This window comes from Ptychodera flava, chromosome 4 (genome assembly GCF_041260155.1).
Source record: "Ptychodera flava strain L36383 chromosome 4, AS_Pfla_20210202, whole genome shotgun sequence".
In the NCBI taxonomy this organism is placed as follows: Eukaryota; Metazoa; Hemichordata; class Enteropneusta; family Ptychoderidae; genus Ptychodera; species Ptychodera flava.
In genome coordinates this window covers 37865000-37883187 of record NC_091931.1, presented here as the reverse complement: position 1 = coordinate 37883187, position 18188 = coordinate 37865000, and the positions used below count along the sequence as shown (strand labels likewise).

The following is an 18188-nucleotide window of genomic DNA, read 5'->3' as shown; positions in this document are numbered from 1 at the left end:
ATGTGTAAACCATGAAATAATAGGAAGCATAATTCAATAGGGAGATAGAAGTTCTAAATTGTTCACAAAACAAAATACCCCCAACCAACCAAACAAATGTAAAAACAAGCCAAACAACAACAACAACAACAACACAAGATACAATTACTGCCCTGCAACTAAGGCAGGTGGGTAAAAATTTTATTGAGCATTATCAAGGAAAAAAAAGGAAAATAAAGCTGAGTATCGAGTGTTCTAGATATATTAATACTGGAAGTTTGACTTCAATGGAGGAGCAGGAATGAACAAAACTGGAAGTGTATGCAACATTGATTTGCAGAAAAAGGGATGTTTGTCACTTGCTACTTGAAAGCCAAATGAAGAAATAAAAACAGAATCAACATCATTGGAGAGACAACATGCTTAGAAATAGCTGATGCTGGGAAAGGGGCGGATATTTATAGATTCCATTTTAGAGAGAAAAAGAGAGTCTGCAGTTCAACCTTCATGTTATTCTTTATTGTTGCTCAGTCTTCTCCATCTACATCTTTTTCCACAGCGGAAATTCTACAGCGGAGCCCACCAACTATGATCTCACTAGCGTCTGGAATGCCAAACACGGAGATGTTCCCGTTCCAAGAGGCAACCTTCAAGTTAATGTATGTAACTAAGAAAAACTACCATTTAAAGGGTTTGTTGTCTAAAAAATTCTGTTGTATTTCCTGTCAACCTTTTGCAGTCATTATTTACCCATTTCAAAGATCACTTTTATGAATGTGTGGAAGTCACTATGCAAAGTAAACATTAAAAAGTTCGTTTAATTTCAATTGTTAGGATTGATTAAAAGTCAAGATATCTTGTAAATTTTTATCGTTTTGAAAGTATCTCATGTCCAATAAACCATCACATGCACATATACACATCCATACACTCCTCCCCTCTCCTCTCCCATCTCTTCCCCTCTCTCTCACCCCCTGTACATACCCCCCACCCCACTCCCTCTTTGCAATTTGTTTCACGTCTCACAAAGATATGGTTAGTTGTTTGATAACATATTTTATGAACAAAAGCAGATACAACATATTCCTTGTTAAAACACACTGTTTGCAGTACTTAGCTCAAAATTGATATTTCTTATCAGCATACTAGGGTTGGTGAGTCTAAGCATCAAAACTGAGATTCACTTTATACCATACCAGTGTATTGGTGGCACAACTGAAGCGATCTGATAAGTCGAGGTGAAAATATCAGTTGTAATTGTGGTATGGCACAGTTGTAACATGTAAATTTCCTTTAATGTTTCATATCAGAATTTCAATATACTGTTATGATATACCAGTAAAAGCAATTATATTATACAAGTATATTGATTGTGCAAATGCAGGGATCTGATTGGTCGAGACGTGAAAAGAACTGTGGTATATTCACAATATACCACAGTTGGAACACTTGTGAACTCTCGGCAAGTGCAAAATATCCTTTTTGACGTTTCATCCCAGAATTTCAATTTACTGATATGATAAAATAGCAATAAAGCATACCCAGAGACGGTATACCGCTCAATTTTGACCTGAGTCCAGTTCATATATACACTCGCAATTGCTCATGCATGTATGTCGTGAACTTGTCAAAATCTCGTGGTATACCATTGCTAGGGGTGCTTTATTGCTCAATAAACACCCCCAGCAAAGAGTATACCACTCGGTTTTGACCAGTTCACTTGATATACACACTTGCTATCGCTCATGCACATATGTCGTGAACTGGTCAAGATCTGATGGTATACCACTGCAGAGTATGGTTTATTGCTTAATCACGTAATTGTGCATTATGTAATTTAATCATGTAATTATGGTCTGCTATTTACTTTCAATCATTTGGTTGCATTTCACTTTTGATCCTTAATAACATTTCTCGTTCTTAGCAGCAGTAAACTGGAATGAAATGGAAAAAAATAACCGGCCAGTTTGTTCTCATTTAACGTTTCAGGGATGGTACTTCGCTGACTGTTGACAAGACATTGATGAAGAAAGCCTTGCAGTATTCAGCTACACAAGGGTCAGTTTCCTCTCGATCAATGCTTTCCTTTGCTAATTCTTCCACCCTTTTGCTTTGGTCCGGACAGTAGCTTGAGATGCAAAATTTCATAAAATGAAAAGACTTTGAAATCTACCATTTCTAGAAAAGGTTCATTGCAAAGTCATCTCGTGTAATTAAAAATAAAACAAGGAAAGGAACTAAAGTTTTAATTAGAGTAATTAATGATTTTTGTGAATAAGTTTTGATTGCTGTTTGGAGAGGACAGATTGCCTTCCATCATCTTTGAACAGATTAACTGTGATCACCCTACTTCACTTCTTCTTTTAAAGTTTTTGGTGTAAGGAAAAACGTTATGAAAAATTCAGTATTCAAAGTGGTACTGAAAATAATTGCACACCATTTTTAAATGCTAATGTACAAACCCAACATACGTGTACCTACTTCAGTCTGCCAGATTTGATTGAGTGGCTGAAGAAACTGCAGGTCGCAGAGCACAACCCACCAACCTACAACTGCCATGGAGAAGACAAAGAAATGGACTTATTGGTGACAACAGGTAGTCAAGATGGGCTCTGCAAGGTGAGGAAAGAGAAACAGACAAACAAACATGGAGACACACAGATCTCAATAAATAGGATATTCTTGTCACTAAGAGTGAAAGATTTAGCCATGAATGGGTGTCAACACATTCCAACACAACCCTCAACCAGGACTGAAGGTGCAGTGTTGAATATCCATTCTTCTACAAGGTCTTGGTGGAGCCAATGATAGTTTAATTTAGTGACAGCATATTGGGGTTAGAAGACTGCCCACGTGGCTGCAAGAGTAGATGCCAAAACGGCACACAGTCCATGTAGCCGACAATGAGATGCAAATGATATGCGGTTAAGGTCTCCTCGACTAACTTTCAGCTGGTTGCTCACTTTCTACTATTTTTATAGTATTTTATACAAAGGCACAGACTTATTCTACCTGCAACTTAAAACTGATAGTGATTTTGTAGCTCATTCTTTACTATTTTTCATAGTTTTCGGTAGCCGGTATCGCACACTTCGTGTTCGTGTCGGCTACATGGACGATCTGCCGACAAAACTCCTTGTTATAATGTAACCTGTTTCGATAACTATTTAAATCAGGCGAAAATTTCATTTGGCGTGGTTAAGAAGGCTTCTGTTTCACTTGTGAGTGGTACTTTATGTCTTTGAATTCACTGGGATAACCTACACTGTGCCTTAAGTCGCGGTTCGGGTTGGAGTTTGCAGAGACCTGTACACAACTGGAACTCTCAGTCTACATTGTCATTCTGTTCACAAAAGAATGATCACGTGATATGTCTGTGTTTATGTCTGTTTGGAGTATCACTTTCTTCATACGATGTGGTATACCTATTATGTGAAGATGTAGTATACCTATCATGTGAAGATGGAGTGTACCTATTATGTGAAAAATTATTGAAAGTGCTCCATGAGCTGTAACTCTTGCTTATCTTCCAGTGGTTTTTGTTCTGTCTGTAAGAGGTGCTTTCTTGTTCTACATCCAAAATTACAAATTTTTTGTCAAAATGCTTTGCGTTCAACTTTTCAACACAATGTTGATGTACTTGACATTGGATATTATTGTGGACAACTGAATTCTATTCTGAACATAGAGTTCACATGTTAACAATGACACTGAACATTTTACACCATCTGTGGTGTTGGAAGGACTAAAACTTGGCATTTCCAAATACTTTCAGGAGAATAAGAAAATTTAGAAACAAAAAATATTGTGTATTGACTAGAGGGACTGTGATGTAACGATCATTTCATATTTTTGAAGAAAGCAGTTTTCGTAAAGGGACAGCAGCCTGAACTTGTGATGATTTGTGACTATTTTGCTTTTACATGTCAATTGCAAGTTCTTGTATTACTACCCAAAGCATATTGAAGCATCCACAATTTAGCTTGTCAACACAGCATCTGTACATGTAGAATGCACTGTTATTCTGTTTGAACCCTAGCTTTGACAAGAATTCACCCATCAACACAAACAATGCAGTCTTCACATGTACAGGCTGACTTGACAAGCTGAATACTGTGTATCTCAACATGCTTCATGGCAGGGAAGGCGGGTAAGAATGAGAAACAGCACTTGATAGGAAAAACAAAAATATTGGAAACATCATCAAAAGCTATAGCTAGTGGCTCTTTAAGGTACATCTTGCTCATAAATGACATTTTCCTACTCCAGAGTTTAGATGTTTGCACCCATTACTTGTATAAGAGTACATGTCACATTTGGACATTTCAGGATTTGAATTACACATGCACTGGTGATAAAAAAAAAACTGGTTGAACATGTTGTAGTGTACTTAGGATATATTTACCTTGTCACTGCATTTTTCTTGTCCAATTTTCCAGACATTTGAGATGCTAATAAACCCCGGTGACAGTATTCTTATGGAAAGTCCGACATATCCAGGAACGCTGGCTGTGGTAAGTTTACTGGGACAACATGGGTCTTTCTTGTCACAATTGTAAAAATTTCTGGTAATCCTCAGGTGCTTAAATTTGATGCATTTGCTGATCCAGAAAACATCCTTTTTTAGCTCCGCTGTCAGCGACGCGGAGCTTATCAAATAGGTTGATTATCCGTCGTCGTCCGTCGGCGTCCGGCGTCCGGCGTCCGTCAACAATTGCCTTCTCCTCTGAAACCACAAGTCCAATTGCTTTGAAATTTTATATGCAGTTCACTTGGGGTGACCTTACTTCAGTTTGTTCAAATCATGGTGATATTTGCATATTTGTATTTTTGGGGCATTTTTTTGTGTTTTTGGTAAAAAAATCTTCTTCTCTGAAACCGCTCGTTCGATTGCTTTGAAATTTGATATGCAGTTTGCTTAGGTGACTTAAATCAGATTTGAACAAATGGTGGTGAAATTTGCATATTTGTATTTTTAAGGCAATTTTTGTCATTTTTGGTAAAAAAATCTTTAAAAATCTTCTTCTTCAAAACTACTGGTCAGATAGCTTTTATATTTGGTACATATGTCCCTAGGGATGATCTATTTCAGATTTGTTCAAATTGTGCAGAAATATGCAAATTTGCATTTTTAAGGCAATTTTTGCCATTTTTGGTCAAAAAATGTCTTTCTCAAAAAGTACTGGTCTGATAGTTTTGAAATTTGGTATACAGGTTTCTATAGATGAACTAAGTAATATGTATTGAATTTCTGATGAAATCTGTAATTTTGTATTTTTGGGGCAATTTTTGCCATTTTTGGTCAAAAAATGTGTATTTCCAAAACTACTCATCTGATAGCTTTGAAATTTGGTATAGAGGTTTCTACAGATGAACTAAATGATATTTATTGAAATAATGATGAAATCTGCAATTTTGTATTTTGGGGGCAATTTTTTGCCATTTTTGGTCAAAAAATGTATTTCTCAAAAAGTACTGGTCTGATAGCTTTGAAATTTGGTATACAGGTTTCTACAGATAAGCTTAGTAATATATATTGAATTTCTGATGAAATCTGTTATTTTGTATTTTTGGGGCAATTTTTTGCCATTTTTGGTCAAAAAATGTGTATTTCCAAAACTACGTATCTGATAGCTTTGAAATTTGGTATACAGGTTTCCATAGATGAACTAAATGATATTATTGAAATAATGATGACATCTGCAATTTTGAATTTTTGGGGCAATTTTTTTTTCCCATTTTTGGTCAAAAAATGCGTTTCTCAAAAAGTACTGGTCTAACAGCTTTGAAATTTGGTATAACTAAGTGTGATATTTTGAAATTATGATGAATCTGCAATTTTTATTTTTGGGGGGCAATTGTTGCCATTTTTGGTCAGAATATTTTATTCTCAAAAAACTACTCATCAGATAGCTTTGGTTGACATGTTCTTAGGATGATCGGATGTGATATATTCAAAGTATGATGAAATCTTCAATTTTGTATCTTTGCAGCTTATTTTAGCCACATTTTTCTGGCCACTGCATTGAGTTATCAAAGATTTCCACCTTCTTCATCAACATGTGTCAAAAATAGTTATTCTGTACATAAACACAGCGGAGCTATATCGGCCGCTAGGTTGCTTGTTAGTGTCATACATTAGAGAAAGAGTGTTCTGTTGGTATATTTGATTTTTTCCTGCATAAACCAGTTCTTCCATGGATAAAGTGAAAATTGCATTATTTTTGCAACATTCATGAGCTCCTCCATGTGTATACATGCAGACAAATATTGCACCACATTATAACTCTCTGGTTTTCCTTGGTTCTGTATTGAACCTTAGAAAGTCACGTGCTATTTTGGAAGAATGATTTGGATTCGCCACAAAATATGATTAAAATTGATTTGGTTTACTGTTTGTGAAGGTCAAACCACTCGGATGCAACATACTGGATGTTGACTCAGACGGAGATGGCATGAAGCCTGGTCACTTGAGAGAAATCCTGTCAAGATGGAATCCCAGTGATGTCAGCAAACCCAGGGAAGAAGTGCCGGACATTCCCAGGATCCTCTGTCTCATCCCAAATGGTGGAAATCCAACTGGTGCCGGATTGACAATGGAGAGGAGGAAGGAAATCTATGAGATAGCACGGAAGTACAATTTATTGATCATTGAAGATGACCCATACTATTATCTCCAATTCAGCAAAGTAAGCGCATAACATGAGACAAGGGTTTACCATCAGCAGTTTAAGTCTATCACTTGCCACATCAGGGTATATATATATAGGGAGAGAGGTGTTCATTTTATAACTCGGTTTTGCAATGAATTTTGTCTCCTCAAACAGGGATAAAAATTGTAGTTTAAGCCCAACCTTTGCGCCATTTAACTGTACATATACTGCATCCATGATATCAAGTCTCATATCATAAGAAGTAACAGCCTACCTTGCCATTTCTTTCAGCCCCGACTTCCAAGTTTGCTGTCTTTAGATGAAGATGGCAGGGTCATCAGATCTGACTCTTTTTCCAAAATTCTGTCTTCTGGGTGAGTGTGCGACGAGGTCATTCTTAAAGTTGAGAGCTTTTCACTCTGGTGAGGTACCTTTCTATTACAAACACTTTAAGCCTCAGGCTTTCCCTAATGTGGATTGTCATAGAATTTCTGAAATGCAATCTGGATTACAGAGGGCTGTCATTAGATTTTTGCCTCCTGCTGTGGAGGATTTATGATGTTCATATCGGACAGATATCATGATGTACAATACTGATGGAAGACAGCAAAATGCATCATGAATATTACATTTGTGACAAAATACATGTACTTCTCTAGATAATACTGGTAGAATGGATATGAAATGGCCTTCTTAAACTTAAGATCACAAGCCAGCATTATTAGTAGAGCTTTCTTCTGTTGCAATAACAATAAAAATAATAATGGGTTCTTATATAGCGAACATATCCACAAGTTGTGCTCAAGGCACTTTACAATTTATTATTACCCCTGGTCACAGGACCTACATGTAATTCGATACCACTCAACTCCCTCGGGAGCAAACAGTAGCTCACATGTGCAGCCAATTAGTGCAGTAGAGCTAAATGCACACATTACAATCACCGTCTTACCAGGTACCAATATCACTCCTGGGCGGGGAGAAGCAATGAGGAATAAAGTGCCTTGCTCAAGGACACAACACCATAGCAATGCCGGGGCTTGAACTCACTATCCTGGAATCGTGTGTCTACTGCTCTAACCAATGGCCCATGATACCACCTCAGTACACGTACATAACTTCTTTATATCAAAATCTGACCAAATAATCAATCTCTGATCCCAATACTTAATTTTGAAATGTTTTATTTCCCAAGGTTACGTCTTGGCTTTATCACAGGACCAAAGAAACTTCTTGAACGGGTAAAACTGCACATGCAAGCATCCATTTTGCACACAAGCTCTTTGTCACAGGTATGGCATAGTTTGTGTTTATCCAATCCGTGAGCAAATTTACAATGTTTTATCATGGGCAGACTGTACTCATCACCTTCCTGTGGGTTGTATCTTTGAAAAACAAACAAAGTACGTCAAAAGGTTTGAGAACTCTATACAAGGGCTCATTTGCATGTTGTTACATGTACATGTGGTATGTGATCCTATCAAACTGGCATATTGAATTCCGGGCACCAAGTGTCGTCATTGCGACTTGCCTCTTGCCTAGTGTTACGGTTGTTTTGTCAATAGATGGCAGCAATCATACTTACCCATCAAATGAATTATACGAGTAGATCAGATCTAAATGAGATCAAATCTTTATGCTGTGGCTAAAGTAACATTCATACCAGTTCATTACACTTACTCATCTTTGATAACAAGACCATTGTACAAAATAGCCTGTACATGTGCTTATTTGAAAAGCATATGGCCCCTAGCCCCGTTCATGGATGGACAAATACCAGGGACACAACCCAGTAACAAAGAAAAAAACCAGAGCAAGTATTAGTCTCTCCAAATCTGTACCAAAGTCTGTTCTAAGAGTGTATGCAGCATATCAGCCTCGTGATATTTTATTTGCTGTGTAAATGGTCTGCAAATGATACACCAAAAGACACCTCTGAAATAATGGCAGGGCACATTTCATGACTGATGTCTTCATTCTTTGACATACCGTAGGTTGTGTGAATGGATGTTGAAAAATTTTAGAATAAACAGAATCTCAACAAGCATCTTTTCTTGTTAAAATCGATGAATATAAATAATTTAATCAAAGTTCTGTAAATTTAATGTATAATTTAACTTGAGTAAGTATGAATCTCCATGGCAAAAATGCACTGTGTACACTATCATCATTGAGATCTAAACTGCCCTAATGCACCCACGTTTTTTCTAACATGATTTAAGAGAGAACAATTCCACCTTTATCGCAAACTATGATCAACATACATGTAACTATGTCAATTTCAAGGTTTGGTAACTTGGTGATAGTCTTCTCCATGAACATTGCTGTCCTTCATTGAATATTGTGCATCCACAGATCTTAGCCATCAAACTCTTGGACCAGTGGGGTCTCGACGGTTTCAGAAATCATGTTGATGAAGTGTCGCAGTTTTATCTTGAGAGACGAAATATACTTCTGGCAGCTGCTGAAAAATGGTTAACAGGTAAGCTCTGTCTGAAACCCTCTTCTCCCCTCTACATGTAAGATACTGGTCCAAGCACACAACAAGGGACAATTGGATTAGACCACTGTGCAATGGTTAGAGGGTGAAATTTGAGATGAGCTTATACATAATTAGAGTTGATGCTGAATTAAGAAACGTAAAGGTCTCACACAGGAATAGTAAGAGGTATACAGGTCCTCCCTTCAGGGACTAGGGAACAGTAATTACATTGTACATGTAATTCAGATGAACCTGACCTTTAACCCTTACACACCCTTTCTAATGTCAACCCTTTCACCACCATGGTTTGCCCCTATGGTAGAATGCACAATGGCGACAGATATTCAGACTCAATTTTCTAAATTATTTTCTGGTCTACCACTCATGAGGGTTCATATTTAGCTCATGTGTTCACACACATGAGCTAATGTCGCAGCGATGTCTGTCTGTTTCTTTTGTGTCTGTGTGTCTGTCTATCTGTTGGTGTGATATCTCAAGAACGGCTTATTAGATCAGAATAAAATTTGGTACATACCAGTAGATTCTGTTTGAGAATGGCAAGAACTGATCAGTTTTTGGTGTGTGTGGCTTGCATATTTCATGCTCATTTGCATGATTCATGATTTTAGAAAAAAAAGGAAAAAATTGACTTTGTACCCTAGTCAGCTGCAAAGAGTACAGTTGACAATTAATCAATATGGGGTGATAATGATTCTAACATTATCCGGGAACGGGATTATGGTGAAATTTGCACACAATAAGGTGAGATTCGCTGATAATGCAGCCCCATGTGTGCCTTGTGTGTGCACTGCACATCTGCAGTGCTGGTGTACGTTGGCAAGGTATAGGATGGAATTCTAGCCTTGATAGTGCATCGCACAAGCTGCATGACAGAGGCCTAAGCCACATGACCCAGCCCACCAAGGCTACAATTATAACAGCTACTCTCCCAAACTGTGGTATGTATCAACCACAGATGATACCTATATTATGTGGAAAAATGATAAGCATTTGGCTTACTGTATATCCAATTAGTGCACTGTTATTCTTGAATATCCAATTCCTCTCCAGGATTGGACAATTGTCTATAATAACATGCACATCACTTTACTGTCGTATGCAGATAAGAATGGACAGTGAAATTGATCTAAATGTTATCACACTTGTGTAATTGGTTTGTAAAGTTGTTTCAAAATTTACTACAGGATCAGTATACTTTAGTTGAGTTGCGGCAAACTAAAGATGGATGATAGTGTTGTTTCACAGTAGGCTTCTGCTGTAATTGTTGATATAAAGCAATAAAGTAGACATTGATTAGTGTCTTTGTGTGTAGGGTAAAGATTTCCTGACTTTCCATCCCCGTACATTTCGACAACTTTCTCACTTATTATTTCTGGCGTATGTACACCTCTTTTCCTGTAAATTCTTATTTTTTTGCCAAAAAACTTCTGCAATGTAAAGGAAACAAGAGTCTAATGACAACTAGACTCTGATTTGGCTGTGGTACTATGTAACGCAAAGCAGCATATAGGGAATGTAATATGAGTCTGTGTTTGTGAAGTGCACTTCAAAGTGTACTCCCTGGTGTGTGTTTATTATGGGTCCATAAAAGCTCTTTGATTTTCACCGTAGTTATAACAAGTCAGTGCAACTTCTGAGGCAAGTTTTGGAACAACTTTACAAACCAATTACACAAGTGTGGCAACATTTAGATCAATTTCACTGTCCATTCTTATCTGCATAACAGTGTAATTCACTGTATTAACAAGCCAAACAGTGTGTGTGCCAGCATATTCTAGGAAGTAGAATAAGACTGAAGATTTGTCAAACATGCAAAAGCTACAGTCACCTGGACTGAACATATTTCACGTGTTTGTTTTACTGTTCCCAGGTTTGGCAGAATGGAATAATCCCAGAGGTGGAATGTTTCTCTGGATGAAACTACTGGGCATTGATGATACCTACAAGATGATCAAGGAAAGGGCCATGGAGAAGGAAGTGTTGTTTGTTCCCGGTAGGGACTTCTTCTCTGATAGCACCAAGAAATCAAGCTATGTCAGGGCGGCTTTCTCTCTGTCTACTCCAGAACAGATGGATGAGGTAAGAAAAGCCTTATTGTGGGTATCAGTTAAGGTGATGTATTCTTACAATGTTGATAAAGCCATGACAGAAGTACTAAGGAACTGGTTGCAAATGGATCTAAAATAACACCCCAAATGATTGTTGTTGTCGAACAGCCTTGCACTATTTTCATTGTCCACCCAACAAAATGTTACTGTTTTAGACAGCTGTATCAGTGATCATGATCAAAGGGTTAATATTGAAAGTAAAAGACTTAAAGATTTGTTCAAACTTTCCTTCATGAAACTTCAACCGTATTCTTACCAAATCAGGAATACAAATCAGTGGTTACCATGCAAATTTTGGTACTAGAGAAACAAATTACCCAATATTTACCGATATTTGAAATTCAAAATGGCCACAATCCCTGCATCATCTCTATAGAGGGAAATAAAATTCCTAATTTTCACAAATCTAAGCTGGTGAAAACTATACATGTTGTATTGTCTCAATAAGCATCAAAATGAGCCCCCACAAATGGTAGACAAGAAGAATATTGTGAAAGTTTGAGTCTAAATATCTGTCCCAGAGGCGAGGACAAAATAAGTGACTTCTAAAAACAAGAACAGCATGGTGAATATAACGTCCAAAAGTGGCAATTTTGTCTTTTGTACAGAAAAGGAAGAGCAGAACGTGGTTTTCGCAGGGAATCATGTCCATAGAGAAACTAATAAAATCAATAAAAGTTTCACCAAATGTTCAGCCAGAGCATAGACATTACAAAACATCAACTCATACAGCCTATAGAATGCATGAGTAAGAGGGTTTACCAGAGATTGGGAGAATTTCATTCGATACTCAGTAGAGATAAATATTCATAATATCTTCTATCTTTGGTTTCAGGGAATGCGCAGACTTGCAGAGCTCATCAAAGATGAATTGCAGGCAGAGAAAGATGGTTGATGGAGAGATTTCAGGGAAGAAACCTCAAAATGTAGACATAAAAATAGCAATACTGTATTATTGCAGATTTTTGGTTGATAATGTGAGATGCGAAAGTTTTGTGGAAAACTTGTAATATAAATCATGCCAGTGCTAGAAATATGGCACAAAACAATAAAATGTATCTTTTTATGCCCATATTATGTGTGGCTCAAGGACATGGTAGGAACTACTTGAATAAGGATAATTTGCGATTTTAAGTATTTTGTCATGCATCATAAGAAGTAATGTCACTAGCTGTAAAGTGGTTCTGCTAGTCTGGTTCCTGGCTGTTGTTTTCAGACATCCGACCAAGCAACATTGTAGGGATGCGTTCATAAAACCACAGCCTGGTCTAATCTGCATATATGTCCCCGATTTTTTAAGGGATAATTTATGCAAATTGGTAGAATATATGGGTGATTTGAATGACACAATGGCCTCCACTTGTGTCAGATGAGCCATATTGAATAAATTTAATAAAGTATGCACCATAAGAAATTAACCAAAGTTTACTGAAAAATTTGGGTTTTTTTGTAAAATTAACAATAAAGCACTGTGGTGACAGTGCTTTAATGGTCTTGTTATGACATTGTCTTATCATATGAATATTTAATGTCAACATGTTAACAGAATTTATCTCCATTTGACCAGTCTGTGGTATTTCAAGCACAGCATGGACGTGCAGACAGTGCAAGACCTGGAAATGAATTACAAGTGTCTCCCAAACTTCAAGATGCTAAAGTAGATATTGACAACTTGATCTAATAAGAGAATACGTGGCATTTCTACAGCACTTTTGTGGTTTTCATTGTTGTTAGCCTCAGTGTTCATACTGTGGAGCTATTGTCAAATGGTTGTCTTTCATCAGTGTGTACCTCAACTTTCCCTGTGTATCAATGTGATACTGATTGCCAGCTTATCACCTTTGATCACTTTTTAGATTAAATTTGGTGAGCATTGTTTGTGTAAAGAATGATTTTAAGAAAGTTTCGATATTTTAGCAAAGGACCAATCATGTGAAAGTCATTGGACACAATTATAAGGGCATTAAAACAGGGTAGTGACCTAGTCACAGTAAAATGCACTCTTCATGTGTGTAATGGAGTAATTTGTTGTCCAGAACCTGCCAATCTGTAGTTTTGACATAGCACCCCCAAACTTGCCCTGATTCTCTGTAAAAGCAATAAAACTACTGTGAAAGGAATCCACTCTAGAAAATTAAATAACTCCGGTGAACATACGACCAGTATCGGGGACACTAAGCTGTATACCATAGGCATAATACTAATGAGAATGGCGTAATTATCCCTTGGCATTCAAAGCCAAGTACTAGAGGTATAAATTAAGTGACTGACTTCAAGTTGACGTAAATGACAGTGACTGGAGTACATAGTCTTTCACATTCAAATGAACAGTTTTGTGGCTTTTCTGAAAAAAAAATCAAAGCATATACTGGATATCGTAAGTTTTGCGGTTCCATACCAAAACTGAGGAGCGGTTTTTGACAAAGTATTTTGTAAATTTGCGGCACAAAACAGTCGATGACATGAACATAGGTGAATTATTCTCAAAAAAACCTCCAAACGAAACAGAAACATGATGATAAGCTGAAATTTTCTAGAAAATGCTGTTTAAGATGACATCCATCTATAATTTTACGTGGAACACAGAAAATCCAATTAATTCTCTCGTGCATGCTCATCGGCCAACTTGAAAAGCGGCCCAATAGAGCGGACGGGAAAGGGATAGCCATTCGATGGTTTTACCTCGCGGATTTACTAATGAGGAGAGCATGTCATGGGAAAAATTGCAGTGGGGGGAGGGGAAGCGGGCAGGGCAAAACCAATGTCAGTAATGAGTAGGAGGTGAAGTTGCAATGAAATGTGCGTGAGGCTGCATACACAAGAAACTCGAGGGGGATCAAAAAAGCTACCCGGTTTTTTCAAATGCATCCTCTAACAAATTCAAACAGCATTCATATGCCCCCTTCTGACATGCTATAATTTTTAAGTCAGATACCCGATAAAACTCGCCTGATTTTTGGAATGGACAGGTTTTTTCAATTGTGTGTTTTCTCGTCCGGGAAAGGAGGGCGCTGTTTTGACATACTCAATTTTGTATAAGGAAAAACAGCGATCACGTGAAAAAAGCTTGGATACAGAATCCTTCCCTCACCTGCCAGGAAAACAACATATCCTAATTACATAAAAGGGACATTAGTTGTACCTTTTGGCACTATGGCCAATTTTTCTTACCGTAAACATTGTTAATGATGACAAATGAATTATATTCTGGACTTGAATTCAATTTTAATCAGTGTTTCTGATGTCATATAAAACAAAGAGGCCGGAACAGTTTCATGTGATCAGGGATGATGCCAATTGGTGTTCTTCTCAGGCATATGTACACACGTCTATGGGGCGCATAGACGCACAGCAGAATAGACCACGGCTAGGTGACCGTGGTATGCTCTGATACACGTCGAATTTTGTTGGTTTTATGGCCCAAGGGTTCAAAACTGTGTCACACCACAATACCCCTTTAACGTCAAATTAAGTACTGCACACTGAGCCTCAACGCCGGTATAATGACGTATTAATCATTGTCAATATCTTCATGGAAATCCGCCAACTAATAGGCCCACATACTACCGAAACTTATGAAAATTGCCATAGCGGGCACAAGAATACATGGAATAGCTTGTGACAAAGCGACTCATGACAGGTGAAAGTACGTACGTACGTTACGTAATCTCTAAAGGATTGTTTTTCAGTCGGTATAATGCACTTTTTGGTACATTATTACGCACTTCCCGGCTGCTTATCTTAGTGAAAAGCTATTACCGTGTCGTAGGTAAGCGATTCGTACCATGTTTAGAGTTCAAATGGTTTTTAGCACAGGCGGTTCGACCTTTGCTTCGCGAAGCATTATAAAGGATAGGGCTTCGCAACGCAATGCAACGGGTCTGGTTTTCAGGCAAGGGCACACGCCATACTTGTCACATGTCATCTGTCGTCATGCAGTGTTTTACATGTACAATTTCCGCTAAACACTGATGCGTTTTTCATTTTATGACAATGATTAATAACACAGTCCCTCCACAGGGACTGTGTAAATAAGAACTACAGGGTCCATTCTGTAGTGTTGTGTTAGCCCTAAGCTCACGTCAGGAGTTTTATGTTCACCAAGGTACACTAGGTGTCGCCAATGTAACTGAACACTCCCGATGACATTAAGGGACCATCTCAGATTGTCGCATAAGTTCGAGAAACGAAATTTCTTCGTTTACATCAAAACCCCCTCCCCTTAAACGAAAGTTCGAAAGTGCGATATGTTGATATCTTCCTGAGAATACAATATAGCATTTTGACATAACTTCTGAAGAATATATCTCCCTTGACCACATTACATAGTCAAGTAATCGATCAAATTTGAGTACAAACCATCATGACACAAACGATTTGGAAATCGCTACAGCAGAATTTGTTGGTACGAGTGTGCAGTTTTTGTTTATTTTTGCACACAATGTAAATAGAGCTTGTAATCACAAAATAAAAGTGCGAAAGTGAAGTTCAACAATTGAATGGAGGTCAAACCCCCTCCCCCGTAAACGAACGAATTTCGCTTTTTGAACTTATGCGACTATCTGAGAAGGTCCCTAAGCAAGAGTGTGTTTGTATTCCAATTTGACGCATTTATGAACATCAGTGTAACATGTAATGGCTTCCACGTAAATTTAGGTACGCGCCTGCGTCTTTTATTGAAAGTGACACGTTGTACAAAGACAGAAACTAAACCATGCACAGAGGCGACCCGAGCATATGTAGTCCCCGTCTGTAGCTGGATATATAAAGTGTTTCCTATATTCAGTCCCGTAGAGCGAGTTGGTATTCAGCTTCCATACGCGTTGCTAGGCTGATTGCCTCCTACTAGCATATCAGCGCTTTAAAGTGAGTATTAACAGCGATCGACACCATTCCATGTGCATGTGGACGCAACAGGAGCTGTCTATCTTTCTTTCTACCCTATGCTATAAGGGAAGGCTGTCCACTTGAAAGGGTTGGGAAGTACAGGAAGTAGTTCCGTAGGGGATGGGCATTTTGTATTATCAGTAGGATGGGAAAGGCCGGATAGGCATTTCTTACCAGCAGAGGCGATGGGACCGGACAATTTGTTACTGGTTTGCTCAGCAGAGAACTTTGAGGATGAAACTTAAGCTTTAAGGGACTGGTCATTCTTATGTGTGTTAATGAAATTGTTGACATGTCAGTTGTAAGATAGGAATTCAAAGTGTCAATTTTGAAGTTTTTTGAATGAGCTGTATTTCACACTTTCGATTTGGAACTGCTGTAATTAAATCATTAATTAAAGAGAGAAATGCCATTTAATCAAAAACTTCGATGGGTGTTTAGACTTGCCAGCCATCCAATAACAACTCCTGAGAAAACATAGAGAACTATTTTTATAAGTTGTAGCCAAATTTGATGTGCACAATATCTGAGAGGACCTTATCTTTCGACATAGAAACGATGAAAGCACAGCCAGTAATGACAAAAACTGCCTTTTTAAACTATTATTCATGAAAAAGCACCTTTTTACAGAAAACCTGTGACACAAAGAAAAATAGTCGCATCAATGAGAACGAAAAATCTTTTTTCTCTTTCTAAAATATGTCACTGTATCAAATATATTGCAAAAGTCATGCAATGAAAAATATATCTGACATATTACAGTAACGATATCGATCGGCGCCAAAAAAATATTAAACATACAGATATCTCTGATATCCCGGTATATGTCTGATATATCACAGTCACGCGCCCGAAGGGTGCGCTGAAAAATATGTCTGATTATAAAAGTTACGCGCCCGAACTTATGGCGCGCTGAAAAATGCAACTGAATGATGAAATTTGTGGCTGCCATGATGCATTTTAGGCAAGTATGAGCCCGTGTCGAAATTCGAAAACACACTGACCCCTCCCTACCCCCTCCGATTGGGCATTTCAAAAACACGATGACCCATTACCAAAGTAAAAAACAGGGTGATCCCCTCATGAATCCTCTGCCCCCCCCCCACCATCACAGGCCGAAGAAACTGACCCGTCCCTCAGTCCCTTATGTCGGCCTTTACCAAGGAGAAGGATTAAGCTCTGTGCAGGAGCTAATCGAGGAGGGGAGGGCAGTGTGGGGAGCTTTTGTAAAAGGGATAGGCCAACACTGCAGAGTTGTAGTGAAAATTTTGTCTAAGTGTAACACTAGGGCAGCTTCGAACAACCGTCACTTTCCCTCCAAATTATGTTTAAAATTAGCCAGAGTGGGATACTTACAAGCTACCCCACCCCAACACCCGTTACAGTTTCTGGAAATTGGCTGGTCGGCTTCCCGCCATGGAATCGAAGGGGTTAATGACAGGATCGCTTTAACTGTTTTGTTAAACGTTAAGAACAACGACATGTGACTAAAGCATTGATTTTGCTGCCAGGAAAAATGCACAATGAAACATTACTACGGTAATAACCTTTGAACATAAAATAATCTATGGCTCAAGTATATTAATTCGTTTTCACTTCTCGATTTCAGAATAACATGTTTTTGAGATCTATATGGATCTACGGCTTGTTGAAATGATAGACTTCACTCCAACAAAAGATGACTCATTGAAAACAAGGCGTTCATTGTGAAGTGATAGAAAAATACTATACGAAACTTTGAAATAAATTCACACTTACTTTTAGGCTTAATCGTGCAACGTTAATCTTGAAAGTCCATAAGCTGTAAATATTGATGTATTATTCAGTAACATTTTTAACAGTTTCTTGTACCCCCAAATCGCCTGGAAAAGCTCAATGTTAAACTTGTCAGGACAGGCTTTATGTCCAGTGTTGCTGTTGACTAAATTTTAGTCTGTGAACCGGAATTTATTTTTCAGTTCATAATATTACACTCTGTACAATTGTGTGCTTACAAGGCTAATCGTTTGTATTTCAACACATCTTGGGGGAAGAATAAGAGTTTGACTGTTTCATGGA

General features: G+C 37.9%; 2 protein-coding genes across 4 annotated transcripts in view; one reads left to right on the top strand and one right to left on the bottom strand.

Annotated features, from left to right (window-relative positions):
• The window catches only part of LOC139131680 (ribonucleoside-diphosphate reductase large subunit-like), a 296454-nt gene that overhangs the window by 227740 nt on the left and 50526 nt on the right, over positions 1 to 18188 (bottom strand). The window lies entirely within an intron of this gene.
• LOC139131671 (kynurenine/alpha-aminoadipate aminotransferase, mitochondrial-like) overlaps positions 1 to 18188 on the top strand; it is a 40163-nt gene that overhangs the window by 2693 nt on the left and 19282 nt on the right. For 2 of the 3 annotated variants that reach the window (XM_070697837.1, XM_070697838.1), the window contains exons 2-11: positions 539 to 638; positions 1969 to 2037; positions 2466 to 2598; positions 4419 to 4493; positions 6384 to 6668; positions 6924 to 7006; positions 7828 to 7924; positions 8988 to 9114; positions 11006 to 11214; positions 12079 to 13243. In XM_070697837.1, coding sequence (XP_070553938.1) covers positions 539 to 638; positions 1969 to 2037; positions 2466 to 2598; positions 4419 to 4493; positions 6384 to 6668; positions 6924 to 7006; positions 7828 to 7924; positions 8988 to 9114; positions 11006 to 11214; positions 12079 to 12138 — 1238 coding nt within the window. In that variant the 3' untranslated portion in view covers positions 12139 to 13243. Of the gene's footprint in view, positions 1 to 538; positions 639 to 1968; positions 2038 to 2465; positions 2599 to 4418; positions 4494 to 6383; positions 6669 to 6923; positions 7007 to 7827; positions 7925 to 8987; positions 9115 to 11005; positions 11215 to 12078; positions 13244 to 18188 lie in introns of those variants that run through there. The other variant, XM_070697836.1, reaches the window with a different exon arrangement.